Source organism: Pollachius pollachius, assembly GCF_949987615.1.
Source record: "Pollachius pollachius genome assembly, chromosome: 5".
Lineage (NCBI taxonomy): Eukaryota > Metazoa > Chordata > Actinopteri > Gadiformes > Gadidae > Pollachius > Pollachius pollachius.
The window spans coordinates 6,170,156-6,182,162 of NC_136938.1; the positions used below are offsets into that span (position 1 = coordinate 6,170,156).

General features: G+C 46.0%; 1 protein-coding gene across 2 annotated transcripts; it reads left to right on the top strand.

Annotated features, from left to right (window-relative positions):
• The first annotated feature begins 1,743 nt into the window (after positions 1-1,743).
• LOC307075965 (ubiquitin-conjugating enzyme E2 Q2-like) lies at positions 1,744-11,600 on the top strand. 2 transcript variants are annotated; one of them, XM_079736748.1, is made up of 13 exons: positions 1,744-2,528; positions 2,861-2,965; positions 3,743-3,865; positions 4,225-4,281; positions 5,310-5,450; positions 6,264-6,348; positions 6,465-6,525; positions 6,674-6,764; positions 6,874-6,932; positions 7,072-7,120; positions 7,251-7,346; positions 8,094-8,160; positions 9,985-11,600. In XM_079736748.1, exons 1-13 carry the CDS (start codon positions 2,370-2,372, stop codon positions 10,014-10,016), a joined length of 1,125 nt encoding a protein of 374 aa, XP_079592874.1. In that variant the 5' UTR covers positions 1,744-2,369; the 3' UTR covers positions 10,017-11,600. The 2 variants fall into 2 exon arrangements, with proteins under 2 accessions (XP_079592874.1, XP_079592873.1); XM_079736747.1 differs by having other exon boundaries at positions 1,745-2,528; positions 5,310-5,465.
• The last annotated feature ends 407 nt before the right edge of the window (positions 11,601-12,007 follow it).

A 12,007-nucleotide genomic window follows, 5' to 3' on the forward strand; every position in this document is an offset into this window, starting at 1 on the left:
GTAAATCCACACCGGGGGAATATGGTGAAATAAAATTCAGTTTGGGATAACCATTTCCTTCTCTGTGGCTCTATGTGACATGAATAATTCATGTTTCTTCGACAAGGAATTCCTTCGACCTCCAATCAGAGCCAAGTTTACCTCAGGGTCTGCCGTTTGACTTTCTAAGGAAACAACTGGTATTCCAATATTAGTAGCTTAAGGAACATCGATGGTGTTGACTCATGATAAAGAGTTGGAAATAAACGGTTTGCAGGGAAATTGTTGATGTGAGGGTAATGACTTTTAAAGCTGACCGTGACTGTCTGCATTTAGAGGGTTAAGGGTTCGAGAAGATTTAAATACGTCTCTCCAAGCTCAAAAGATGTAGATGCAGGTACAAAACACAAGTTGACCGTCTGTTGTCATAGTGAACTACAGAAAATAAATGCCATTTGTGTCTGCTACCATCTAGTGGTAGGGCGAATGCATCAGTTCTCTGACCATATAGTAGTGTGTTGTTACCCAAGTACTGTTGTCTTGTTTTCTTGGATCTAATCTTTTTCTGATCAAGAATAGTTGATTGTACGATGTGCAAATTATTAATAATATGCCATAGCCATTATATCTAGAGCACTTTGTGTGAAGAGTGAAGAATACTTGGACAGTCCAATTAGATTACACAGTGGGCATTTAAGTAACCCAAAAAATGGCTTGAAGAATGAAAGGTGAAAAGGGTATTCAAGTGGAAGAATTGAGAACCTTCTCTTCTTCATATGTGCAACCATAGCACCAAGATCCTGCTATTCTTGATGAAAAATAGAATCGTCCTTAGTACCATCTTCTTGTTCTTCTTGTATATATGCAAAGATTAACCTAAATTTACCTCAACCCCATGTCTAGGCTTGTCTCTTCTGCTAGGCTCAACAGACACAGTGTTTTTCATATGTGGTACCTCGATGATAGAACCTGCTCCCCAAAGGTTGGAGTCCCTTTCAGGCTTTAGGCACCTGAAGACTAATCTCTTCCACCAACACACTAGTTGCCAGTGACATAATGACCAACATGCGTTTCTTTGTTTTCAACCATCCTGTAGAAAAAAAAGTGTATATTTTTAATGAAGTTTTTAATACAGCACTCCAATATGGACTGAAAGGTTTTTCTTGAATCCACTGGAGAGGTTGTTAACCAAGTTGTCTGCTTAATAACTAAACATAAATGATTGCCATTATCTTTTGCCACAGCAAAGATAGCAGACAGTCAGTATGTTTCTATTAACATTATCATTCTGTAATTTAGCACACAGTTTTCTCCAAAGCAACATATGTAGGCTTGAGGCTGAGACCAATCGAGCAGAGAGTAGGTGGCATAAGTTGTTGCATAATACTTGAAAGTAAAAGTATTACTGTAAAATATAATCTCTTGAAAATAACTGGGCTTGGCTTTGATCACTTAGTTCTAAAAGCCTTCTGATCTGAATGTAAATTCTAATAGACAAAAGGCTGCATACAGGGCCCCATTTAATTAAATAATTTGTTAATATTTTTTTTGTATTTTATACCTCGTTTGGCCATTCCTATAGAGATTATACAGTCTAGCAGGTAAAGAATATATGTCCCCATATTATGTTATTGTCCCTTAGTGGTGCTATTTTAATATTAGAAGGAGGCGTCTGATTCTGAGAAATGACAGTTTTAGTAAACAAACTTTCTGCCTAGAATACCCCCCCCCCCTCCTCGCGGTGCATGCTGGGATGCTGCGGGAGCAAGGAGCCGCACGACGCCATCTTTAAACCCCACAATAAGATTCAGCTGAGCACGGCTGGTAACGCAGCGAAACGAACCAGACGTCGGACTACAAGTTGTGATCTCCGGACTGGTGGGGACTGTGTTGTGTTGGAAGTGTGACACTGAGCTACTGCTGGACCCTGCAGTGGACAGTAAAGGGCTGTGGTCCAGGAACGAGGCTTGCTACGATGCGGACGATCTAGTGATCGGACACAACAATAGACGACAACAACAAGGGGACGAGCCCGCTAGCATGTAGCAGGCTAAACTCGGAGCAAATCAGCGGAGGTGGAGCTAGCCTAGCTCGTAGCTTAGCGGCTAGCTGCTTCGTAGCGAGCTAGTCAACAGCGGCGGACCCGCGAGGAGACATCAGACCGGACGGGTTGTTGACGATAACAGAGCACCTCGGGTGTAGTCGTCGTTGTGTTCAAGTTATTATTAGTTATCATAGTTTTAGTGTTTAGTAATTGTTAGGACTGGGACGACGCGAGGCGAGGCTACCTCTCCCTCCTCCAGACACCCGCCCGCCCGCTCCACCGCAGCTGCTTGCCCGCCGATCCCCGTCCCCCCCCCGGCGGCCCGGCCGGAGATGCGCGGTGGAACATGTCGGTGTCGGGGCTTAAGGCCGAGCTGAAGTTCCTGGAGTCCATTTTCGACCCGAACCACGAACGATTCAGGATCATCGACTGGAAGCCCGACGAACTGAGCTGCCAGTTCAACGTGACGGGGGAGAAGCTGCTGATCATCCACTGTAACATTACGGTGGGTGGATGACACCAACCCCAGCCCTTGTTGTCCCCGGCTTGGCTAGCCTCCGTTAGCCTAGTTAGCTTTACTTAGCAGCTAGCCCCGCTTTACAAACAGCCACTGGGCTCATCTTTTTTTATCGTCTTTGTGTGTGGGATGTTGAGTTGTGTTTATTATGCGACCTGGTGGGTTAAAATGCGAAATGAATGTGTAGTGTTGTGTTGCGAACTTCAGATCAGAACGGATCAGTGTGGCAGGACGTTACACAACAGAGAGTTCAAGTGCACAATCTGGTTCCATCAAATGTTGCTGCGTTGTTGTGTTGATGTGATGTAATCTCTATCCAGGAGTCCTATCCGTCCACACCGCCCATATGGTTCGTAGACTCCGATGACCCCAGCCTAACGCAAGTCTTGGAGCGGTTGGAGGATGTCAGAAGAGGCAATACATTGGTTGGTATACCGGTCTGCGTTTATCCACTGCATACACGGTGGCGGCTGGCTGAGAATAATTAATTTCAGGCCCCAGCATTTTTAGAAATCCATTGATGATGACATCGTTTTTGTCGTAATTCTGGGCTTTGGTAAACTTTATTTCCTGTTGGTGGTCAATGAGCCACCATAATGTTATGTCAGTAGGTGCATTCTTCAGATTAGGCCGACTGTACTTATTGCTTTTGAACACCCTATAGTCCACTTTATATAATTGCATTTGTATTTATTCTATGAGTGGCATGTCAGCTATGTTGTGCTGGAATGTTTACTGTTGACACCTTGCACAATGTCTAATCTCATTATGTGCAAAATGTGACAAGTAGTATAGAAAAGTTAGATCACCCTCTCTAAATAGAAATTGGTTGTAGTTGTGGTGGTTTGTTGTTGCATTGATTTATTGTATAATGCAGTTTGGGGTTAATCAAATTACAATATGTCCAATCTTAATAGTAATGTTTTCTTTCATGCATAATTTTTTCACAATTAACTTATGTTAACTAACAGTTGTTAACTTATGTTAGCAACTGGTTTATGTTAACAATATGTTGGAATAACAAACAATTCAATGAATTATGAACTATAGACATATGGTGCAGTCGTTACACGTCCTCCTTTATTTTTGTTTCACAAAGCCGTGCAGCAATCTATCTAGGCCAGAGACTGTATATCTGTTGGCCGATGTTTGTCACAAGACGGGCCTGTATCTCAAACATCGGTCTCCGTTTTATCTCCCAGCTCCTGCAGCAGCTGAAGAAGCTCATCTGTGACCTCTGCCGCCTGTACAACCTCCCCCAGCACCCCGATGTGGAGATGCTGGATCAGCCCCTACCTGCAGGGCCGGTGGGGCCCGACCGAAAGGCAAGGCTGCCCGATGCACTCTCGTCAAGCCATCGCCCATGACGGGCCAACGGGCTCCTGTTTGATTGTGGATGAAAAGTGTATATTTATAGATATGGCACGGACCGAGGCAAGCCAAGTCTGCTCGTGTTCACTGCAGAGCCAGCCTGGCCTGCATCACAGCTGACCAGCGTATGATGAGGTGCATGCTCTGAACAGATCAATAGTCTCTGCCTTTGGTCACCAGCAGCCAGAGGCACTGTTCTCTTTGCAGATTGACCCGCGGGCCCCAGTGGTTCTGCCTCTAGCTACGTTACTCCACTCGTGCTAGTTGATGCATTCATTTATGAATTAATTAATTGTGTTGATTTGTCTTTCAGCATGGAACGACAGACGAGGTCACCTCTGAGGAAGAGGAGGAGGAAGAGATGGGAGAGGTAAGGGTGTTCCCTTGTTCACAGATATCACAATGTATGGTTTACTGAATTTTATGTGACGGAATGAGGGTTTGAAATATACTTGCTGTCCAAAACATTGTTCTGTTTTTTTATTTGGTCCATATTTTTGTTTCTTTTCATCTTCTTCTGCACCCACTCTGTTTTTCAAGCTGTGTTCAGACAAGATCTTGTCAAGGGTTCTGAGCCAGCAGAGGAGCCACCGGGCCCTGCTCCCAGAGGGGCTGTGTAGTCAGTAGCTCTACTGCTAATATGAGCAGTGGAGCTATTTTATATACAGACTGAAATATCAAGGCATGTTTGCCTTTTCCATCCATTCATATGTGCAAAGGCATTAACACTACATGCAGCTTAAGAGATGAAGTTCTATTACATACTTCCCCATCCTGTGGACTAGGAATTTGAACAAATATATTTAATTTCCTATATCAAATCAAAATGTCAATGGCATTGGTCCAGCCTGGTCACCTTCTGCAAACACTGGACCTTAACCTTCCAAAAGTGACTAAACCTTCCAAATTGATGCAAGTCATTTCCTTATTATCAGATGCACACTGTAACACAGGGTCATTCTGAACAATGAAATTCAGCCATAAGCAAGCTAAACAAATGGCAAAGAATAAGGCGGAACAATTGAAAATAATTCACTAGCAGCAGTTCCAAAGACAGTTAGGATCGGGAATATGGACATGGGAATAAGAAAAAGAATATATCATAGTTTATATATAAAGTGTAGGACTGAATATAAACATTGATTTTTGGCGATGTCCATTCAGTGTCCATAGGCATTGATCAGTGCATACATTGGCCTTATCAAGGTTACCACGTAGATTAACATGGCTGGTTCAGACCTGGTGGGGGGGGGGGGGGGGATCTGTGGGGCTCGGGAACGTCCACCAGATGGGCAGCACTGTGAACAGTCAATAGCCCGGGTGGCGTTGTATACTAGGCTCCATCGGGCTGTGGATGTGGCGGGCCAGTAAAGCGTGTTTTGTCCTGGAACCCAACAGGACATCGAGGACCTCGACCACTACGACATGAAAGAGGAGGAGCCAGTGGACGGAAAGAAGTCGGAGGACGACGGCATCGAGAAGGAGAACCTGGCCATCCTCGAGAAGATCCGCAAGAACCAGAGGCAGGACCACTTGAACGTAAGTGCTCATTCGGTAAGGTCAACTTTTCCTACTTCTCTGGGGGGCGGGGAGCATGCCATGGATACTAGTAGTCTGTCTAGCTTATGTACACTAGTAGTCTGTAGGTCAGTAGTGTGTCGCTGCCTCGCGCACACGTGTGTGTGTGTGTGTGTGTGTGTGTGTGTGTGTGTGTGTGTGTGTGTGTGTGTGTGTGTGTGTGTGTGTGTGTGTGTGTGTGTGTGTGTGTGTGTGGACCCAGGATTGGGTCGTGGTCAGGTGCTTGTTTCCTGTTGTAATGACAGACGAGCAGAGGCTTTGTGAAGGGCTAACAATACGCAGAGAGCGGTGTCTTTGTTCAAAGAGTGCAGTGCTGGTTCAGTCCCTTCAGGTTACTCTGCCCTTCAATGCACTGCAGACACATACACACAGATTTAACCTGTTCCAGCCAGATCACACGTTGATTTCCCTGTTTTAGCCGTGGGGCTGGTTTAATAACTTGTCAAAATGTAAAGATGCCCTGTCAAGCTGCTTCTCAATTTTGGATTACTCTACAATCCCGGATACAATGAGAACAACATTGTTTTTTATAAATGAGCAGAAACACGCAATATTTTGAAATGGTCAAGTAAATAAAAGTTGGTAGAAATATGTAAGTATTTTATCAAAATAAAATGTGTTTGATGTTAGAGCTGTAATCCATTACAGATTCTAGCGGTAGGTTCTATTTTAGTGGACTTCTATTATCTGCTTTTCCTATTAGGCTGTGAAAGCCTCTTGAGCAGCCAGTGTTGTTTCTACTGGTTGCTATTGTTTCTTTACTTATCTTTCCAGGGTGCCGTCTCTGGCTCGGTGCAGGCCTCGGACCGGCTGATGAAAGAGCTGAGGGAGATCTACCGGTCCCAGAGCTACAAGACGGGTACACACCGACACCAGAACACACAGACACCAGAACCTACTCTCACATCATCTGCCTTGTGTCTGATTAGTAAAGTCTGCTATTGGATGTAACCCTCTCCGTCTCTCCGAGAGTAGGTATCTACTCGGTGGAGCTGGTCAACGACAGCCTCTATGAATGGCACGTCAAGCTGAGAACGTAAGTCACCCGTTTCTGAGTCACTCACTGCCGATGGCATTCGTTCTTCAAATCACCCCATGATTACACACACATTCCGAGTTCCCCATCTGGGATGAGTCGACAAGCGGCGCTGTCCTGAACGATGCGTGTGTTCCCGTCACCACAGAGTGGACCCAGACAGCCCTTTGCACAGTGATCTCCAGGTGCTGAAGGAAAAGGAGGGGATGGACTACATACTCCTCAACTTCTCATACAAAGTATGCAGAAGTCACTCGGGGCTATTCTAGTTCAGCATGACTGCCAGTACTACAACACGCATATCTCACCAACGACGACAACCCCACCCTCCCCTTTGTCTCTCCCCAGGATAACTTCCCCTTCGATCCTCCGTTCGTGCGAGTGGTTTCCCCGGTTCTCTCCGGAGGGTGAGTCGCCCGGCCGGTCGGTCCACCTTCCGACACATCGGCGCCTCTGTTCCTCTTTAATGTTAACCAGAGACAGCCGCTGTGTCGTCTGAACCTGCTGTTGTCCCTGTTCCCCTCGTCCGTCTGTCTGTCCGGCTAGATACGTTCTCGGAGGAGGAGCCCTGTGCATGGAGCTTCTGACCAAGCAGGCAGGTCCTATTGCCCCCGTGCATTTGGTTCATGCTCAAATACATGCATGCATACGCACTCACTCCACCACATTGTATGGAAGGCTGTTTGAAGCCTCTGTGACCTAACATTTGGGCTTGTGTATTACAGGGTTGGAGTAGTGCCTATTCAATAGAGTCTGTCATCATGCAGATCAACGCCACTTTAGTCAAAGGAAAAGCCAGAGTGCAGTTTGGAGCCAATAAGGTAAGCAGTGCTCCGATGGAAGAGTGCATCTGCCCAGATAACCTGAAACCTGTTGATCGCTAACTTTGCGCATTTATGTTTAGTTAATTTAGCAGACGCTTTAATCCAAAGCGATTTATAATAAGTACATTTGTCAGAAGAAGTCTGTAGAGTAAGGATGTTCATAGAAACAAGTGCCAAGCACTTACAATTGCTAGGTTAACCCATTCCCCTTGTACACCAAAGATAGCAAGGATAAGATACTATTTTAGGTGCAAGGGCCCACAATAACAATAAGTGTGTACATTAAGTAGAACACAACACACAAGACAACTTTGCAACACAGACGGGCCTGCGGCAGTGATATTTAACCCGTGCTGATAGTTTCAGCCGGGAGTCAAATGGTCCTGTACGAAGGACAAGGTGTTTAGTTATTCATTGACGCGACAGAGGGTGCTGTTAGAGTGATTAGCGCTATGGTCGGTTCAAACAGTTCTCCCACGAGGGAAAGTGTGTTGGAGTAGGTCTAATGGAGTGTGGGCTGCAATCAGCATCTGAAATATCCTACGCATGTACGCTCCACTGTATCCCACACAGTCAGGCCTGTCTCAGGTTGGCCAGGCGTTCTGAGGAGAGATAGCAATAGATTGGCTACCGAATGCTATCATGGTCGTTTTGGTGTCTTTACCTGTCCTATTTAATGCTTGAGTGAGCGATTGCTATTACATGACCGAATGACTTCTAACTATCACCTTCTGACTTCTCAAGAACCAGTACAATCTTGCAAGAGCACAACAGTCCTACAAATCCCTGGTTCAGATCCACGAAAAGAATGGTGAGTGTTTGTTTGTCTCCTATTTCACAGACGCAGCAATGCTTACCTTGTTTACAGAAACCCTATCCCAGTTACGTGTCAACACATTGGAGTATGAACACTGGCAGTGACGTAATGCCAGTTAACAACATTATCCTGTGCGTCATTTAATCGATTGATATAGCCATCATGGTTGGTATTACATTTTTTGCGTGAATAGCAGAAACGACAGCAATCGATATCGACTTACTCCAACTTAGAATCCATAAGAATGACTTAAGAATCCATTTTTATTGCATCACCATGACTACGCAAGGAATAGAACGTAGTCATTACGTTTGCCATTACCTGCTTATTCAACCTGCCCACAGTGAAAGTGGGTCAGCTGCTACTCCTACTCATTATTTACTCTACCTCTCTAGAGCGTACTGAATTCAAAAATATATAAAGTTGACATGACCAGAAGGTACTTTTAATTTCTTTAAGTGCTTTTAAGTGTAACTTTTTATTTTTATTTTATCTCATCGAACAAGAGAATTGTCTCGCTTTGGTTACGGTAGAATTGCATCCATGGTTAGCTGCTCTAATCTCAGCAGAAAAATGGTTTGAACAGAAAGATTAACTTGTAAAGGAACATTGACCGATATTTCCTGATTCCGAATCTATATAGCAGAGTAAAGTGTGCATAGGATTATGTCGTTTTTACAATTGAAAAGTTTATGACAAAGGATTGCGTCAAACCTAAGGACGAAAGAAAAAAATGTCTCCTGAAAGTTGTGAATCGCAACCGAATCCTAGAAGATACGAATCAAGATACTTATCCTCACAGGAATCTCACCTAAAAACAAAAATCGTGCACATTTTCTTAATGACATTCGCGGTTGTCAAAGCCGCTCAGTGAACTAGCAGCAGCATCAGGGTACATTGAGTCTGTCAGGTTAACCTCACAGCTCCCTGATGTCTTCTCACTCGTGTCTTACACCTTAGATGTGTGTAATATTTCCTTGGATGTCTTCTATCTCAGTGCGTTCACCAAGTTTAAAACGGCGAGATTATCCTGTTATCCAATGCTGGCCGTGTATTAATAACATCTACATTATTTATTTAAATTCATGGTCAGAAGACATTTACAATTTAAAATGTACAATGCACTTTTTTTTAAATGTTCAACACCCAGTTTGTTTTCCTTCTACAAACTTCCTCAAGTCCTTATCTGTTCCACTCTGGGAGGGAGGACGTGCTCTACGGAGTACAGAAAACCGCCCACTAGCTCCTGTTGCTGCAAATATTAACGTACAGTAAAGTGGCCTGTCCAGGAGGAAGTTAGCGGTGCAGTGAGACGTGGCACCCTCCCTAGAGTCTAGAATCACACTTGACAACACCCCACGGGCGTCAGGCGACCACGACCCAAACCAAAGCTCAGCCAAGTGGAACCGTGGGCAGCGTTCTGTTGTTGGCTGCGGCAGCTGGCTGGTTGGATTGGGAGCCGGAATCGTCCAGATTGTTCTGTACAGTCTGGTGGGTGTAGTGTTTTGGACGGAGTGGTTTAAAGTGGGGTTGAGGTGACGTAACACAGCTGGGTGGAGCTTTAGGGGTGCGTCAGCGCTGATTGGCATTTTTGTAGTGGAACGGAAGAAAGTTTGCATAGTAAGGGATTTGGAAATGAGGAGTAGTGCTGTATTATGTATGTGTATATCCCTTGTGTTAATATGTACATCCTTTAGCCATCAAAATGAGATGTGACTTGAATAATAACTTGACTAACTCGTAGACGTACCACCTCGTTCCAGAGAACACTGTGCCCTGTTCCTGCTGTGAGAACATGTGTTCTTGTTCACCCTGCAGGTTGGTACACCCCACCTAAAGAGGACGGCTAGGAACCCTCGCCACCCCCTTCTCCCCTCCCTCCCTCCCCCCCCCGCACTGGGACCACACATCTTACACGGTTCCTTCCCCCCCAATTTTTTTCTTTTTTTTTTTCTTTTTCTTTCTTGTGACCAAATTCTGGAACCTGGATTCGGAACCCATCCCCAACCGGTGTGCACAACCCCCTTACCCCCAAACCCATCCGCTGCTTGGCAGGAGATCCAATCTCCACCTCTCTCTCCCTCTCTCCTGCGCCTCTTGCCTCATCTGTTTTTGATTTTCCTGACGTGTCACGAAGAAGCGCCGACCCCCCCCCCTCCCCCCCCCCCCCCCCCCCCCCCCCCGGCGTCGGGCGGTGGGCTTGCGGAGCATCCCGTGTGATTTGGTGGCGAGTGAGAGGGGAGGAGGGGGGGCCGTGTGAGCCTTACCACCGAGCTGCGAGGCCGCCGGACAAGGCCCACTCCTCTCCCCAGGCAAGCCGTGAGGTCAATACCCATGTCGCGTCCGCCTCCTCACATCACGCCCGACAACCGTACGTATCGCCCCCTAGTGGCCTGGAGGCGCCGCTTCCGCACGGGGACCCACCGGTGACGTTGTATAATATTTGTGCTCATGTAAAATCTTGTGTATCGCCAAGACTCTGGGATATCACGCTCCAGAGGCCAGCTTGCTATCAGCCGTACGATTCTGAGCTCTGCAGCTGGGAAAGGGGATTAAACAGCTCGTCGATGGCCTGGATCAAACCCCGACGAGGGCACGCCCTCCTCCTCCTCCTCCTCCTCCTCCTGCCGCCGCGTTGGTCGAGGAGGCTTCTGTCACTGCTCCAGCAGAACTAGTCTGGGACTGTCCACGTGTCTGCAGCACACAGAACCTCTGACCGCACCTGGCAGTCCGCTTGTACGCGACCGGGTCAAACGGAGGCCTCGGATTGGAAGTGAATCACACTGTAATGTAGTTTGATTTTAACTCCACGTGTAAACATGTAAATTTGTACTCCTGCAAATGGATCTGTTTTTAAATGTAACCGTGTGTGGGTCTTTGCCAAGGCAGAGGCTGCGTCACTATATACCCATGACTATTAACAGCAGAGTCGACGCAACTTTAAAGAATAAGGAAAGAAAAACTGCTTAATCGATGTTTTTGCATAAGTAAAAGAACAATTTACGAAAACTTAAACCTATTTTATTTTTCTTATGTGATTTTAAACGACTACTGCGTTTATTTCCGGATTCTGAGTTCTGAGTCTCAGTTGTAATTGGTGACCGTAACATTAATTTCTCTCCCTCAATGGTACCTCTTGACTGTGATGCCTCTGTTTGTTTCCGTGGGACATTGTGGCTATTCACGTCCCATCCCCCTCTTACGAATCCTTACCAATTCGAGGGAACTGGATGTACTGAACAAGATGTTCCGTCAGCACGACCGAACAAGACACCTGATCAGCTTTAGTTTAGCGTCACATCATCTGCCCTTTTTTACTTTCTGTCCACAAGTAATCCTGTGTTACCCCAGATGTTTTAATAACACTGCTAGAGCCTCACATTATCATCATCATCAGCACTAGTCCCAGACCCAACACCGCTAAGACTGCACCAGGATGCACTAGTCCCAGACCCAACACCGCTAAGACTGCACCAGGATGCCCCCAGTTGAACCAAAACCGTTTTTCAGACCCGGCTTCCCCCATCGCTACCTCTCTGGTATTTGTTGCCACCCGAGACCTCGCTGCCATACCCCCCCATTGTGCTGAGTCGAAGACGAAATGTGAATATGCAGGAGACACTTGAGAAGCATCCCAGCGGATGCCATTCTACATATGTGTGTCCGTTCTTTGTTTTTTTTTCCGTCTTGTAGTCGTTTCCGTGTGCTAAGCTACCAGCGTAGATGCTTAGCCCCGTCCCAAGTTATTCCTCATGTTTTGAAGTGGAGTTTGTCGTAACCTCAGTCCGTCTACCGAAATTAAAAGAAGTGGCCACAACGGGCCTATAATGTACAATTTGGT

Bases quoted from the DNA above. Each gene is read 5' to 3' on its own strand.
- LOC307075965 (XM_079736747.1), top strand. From the start codon at position 2,370: ATGTCGGTGTCGGGGCTTAAGGCCGAGCTGAAGTTCCTGGAGTCCATT. The intron at 2,966-3,742 runs GTTGGTATACCG...TTTATCTCCCAG, and splicing joins TCAGAAGAGGCAATACATTG to CTCCTGCAGCAGCTGAAGAA. The intron at 8,161-9,984 runs GTGAGTGTTTGT...TTCACCCTGCAG, and splicing joins TCAGATCCACGAAAAGAATG to GTTGGTACACCCCACCTAAA.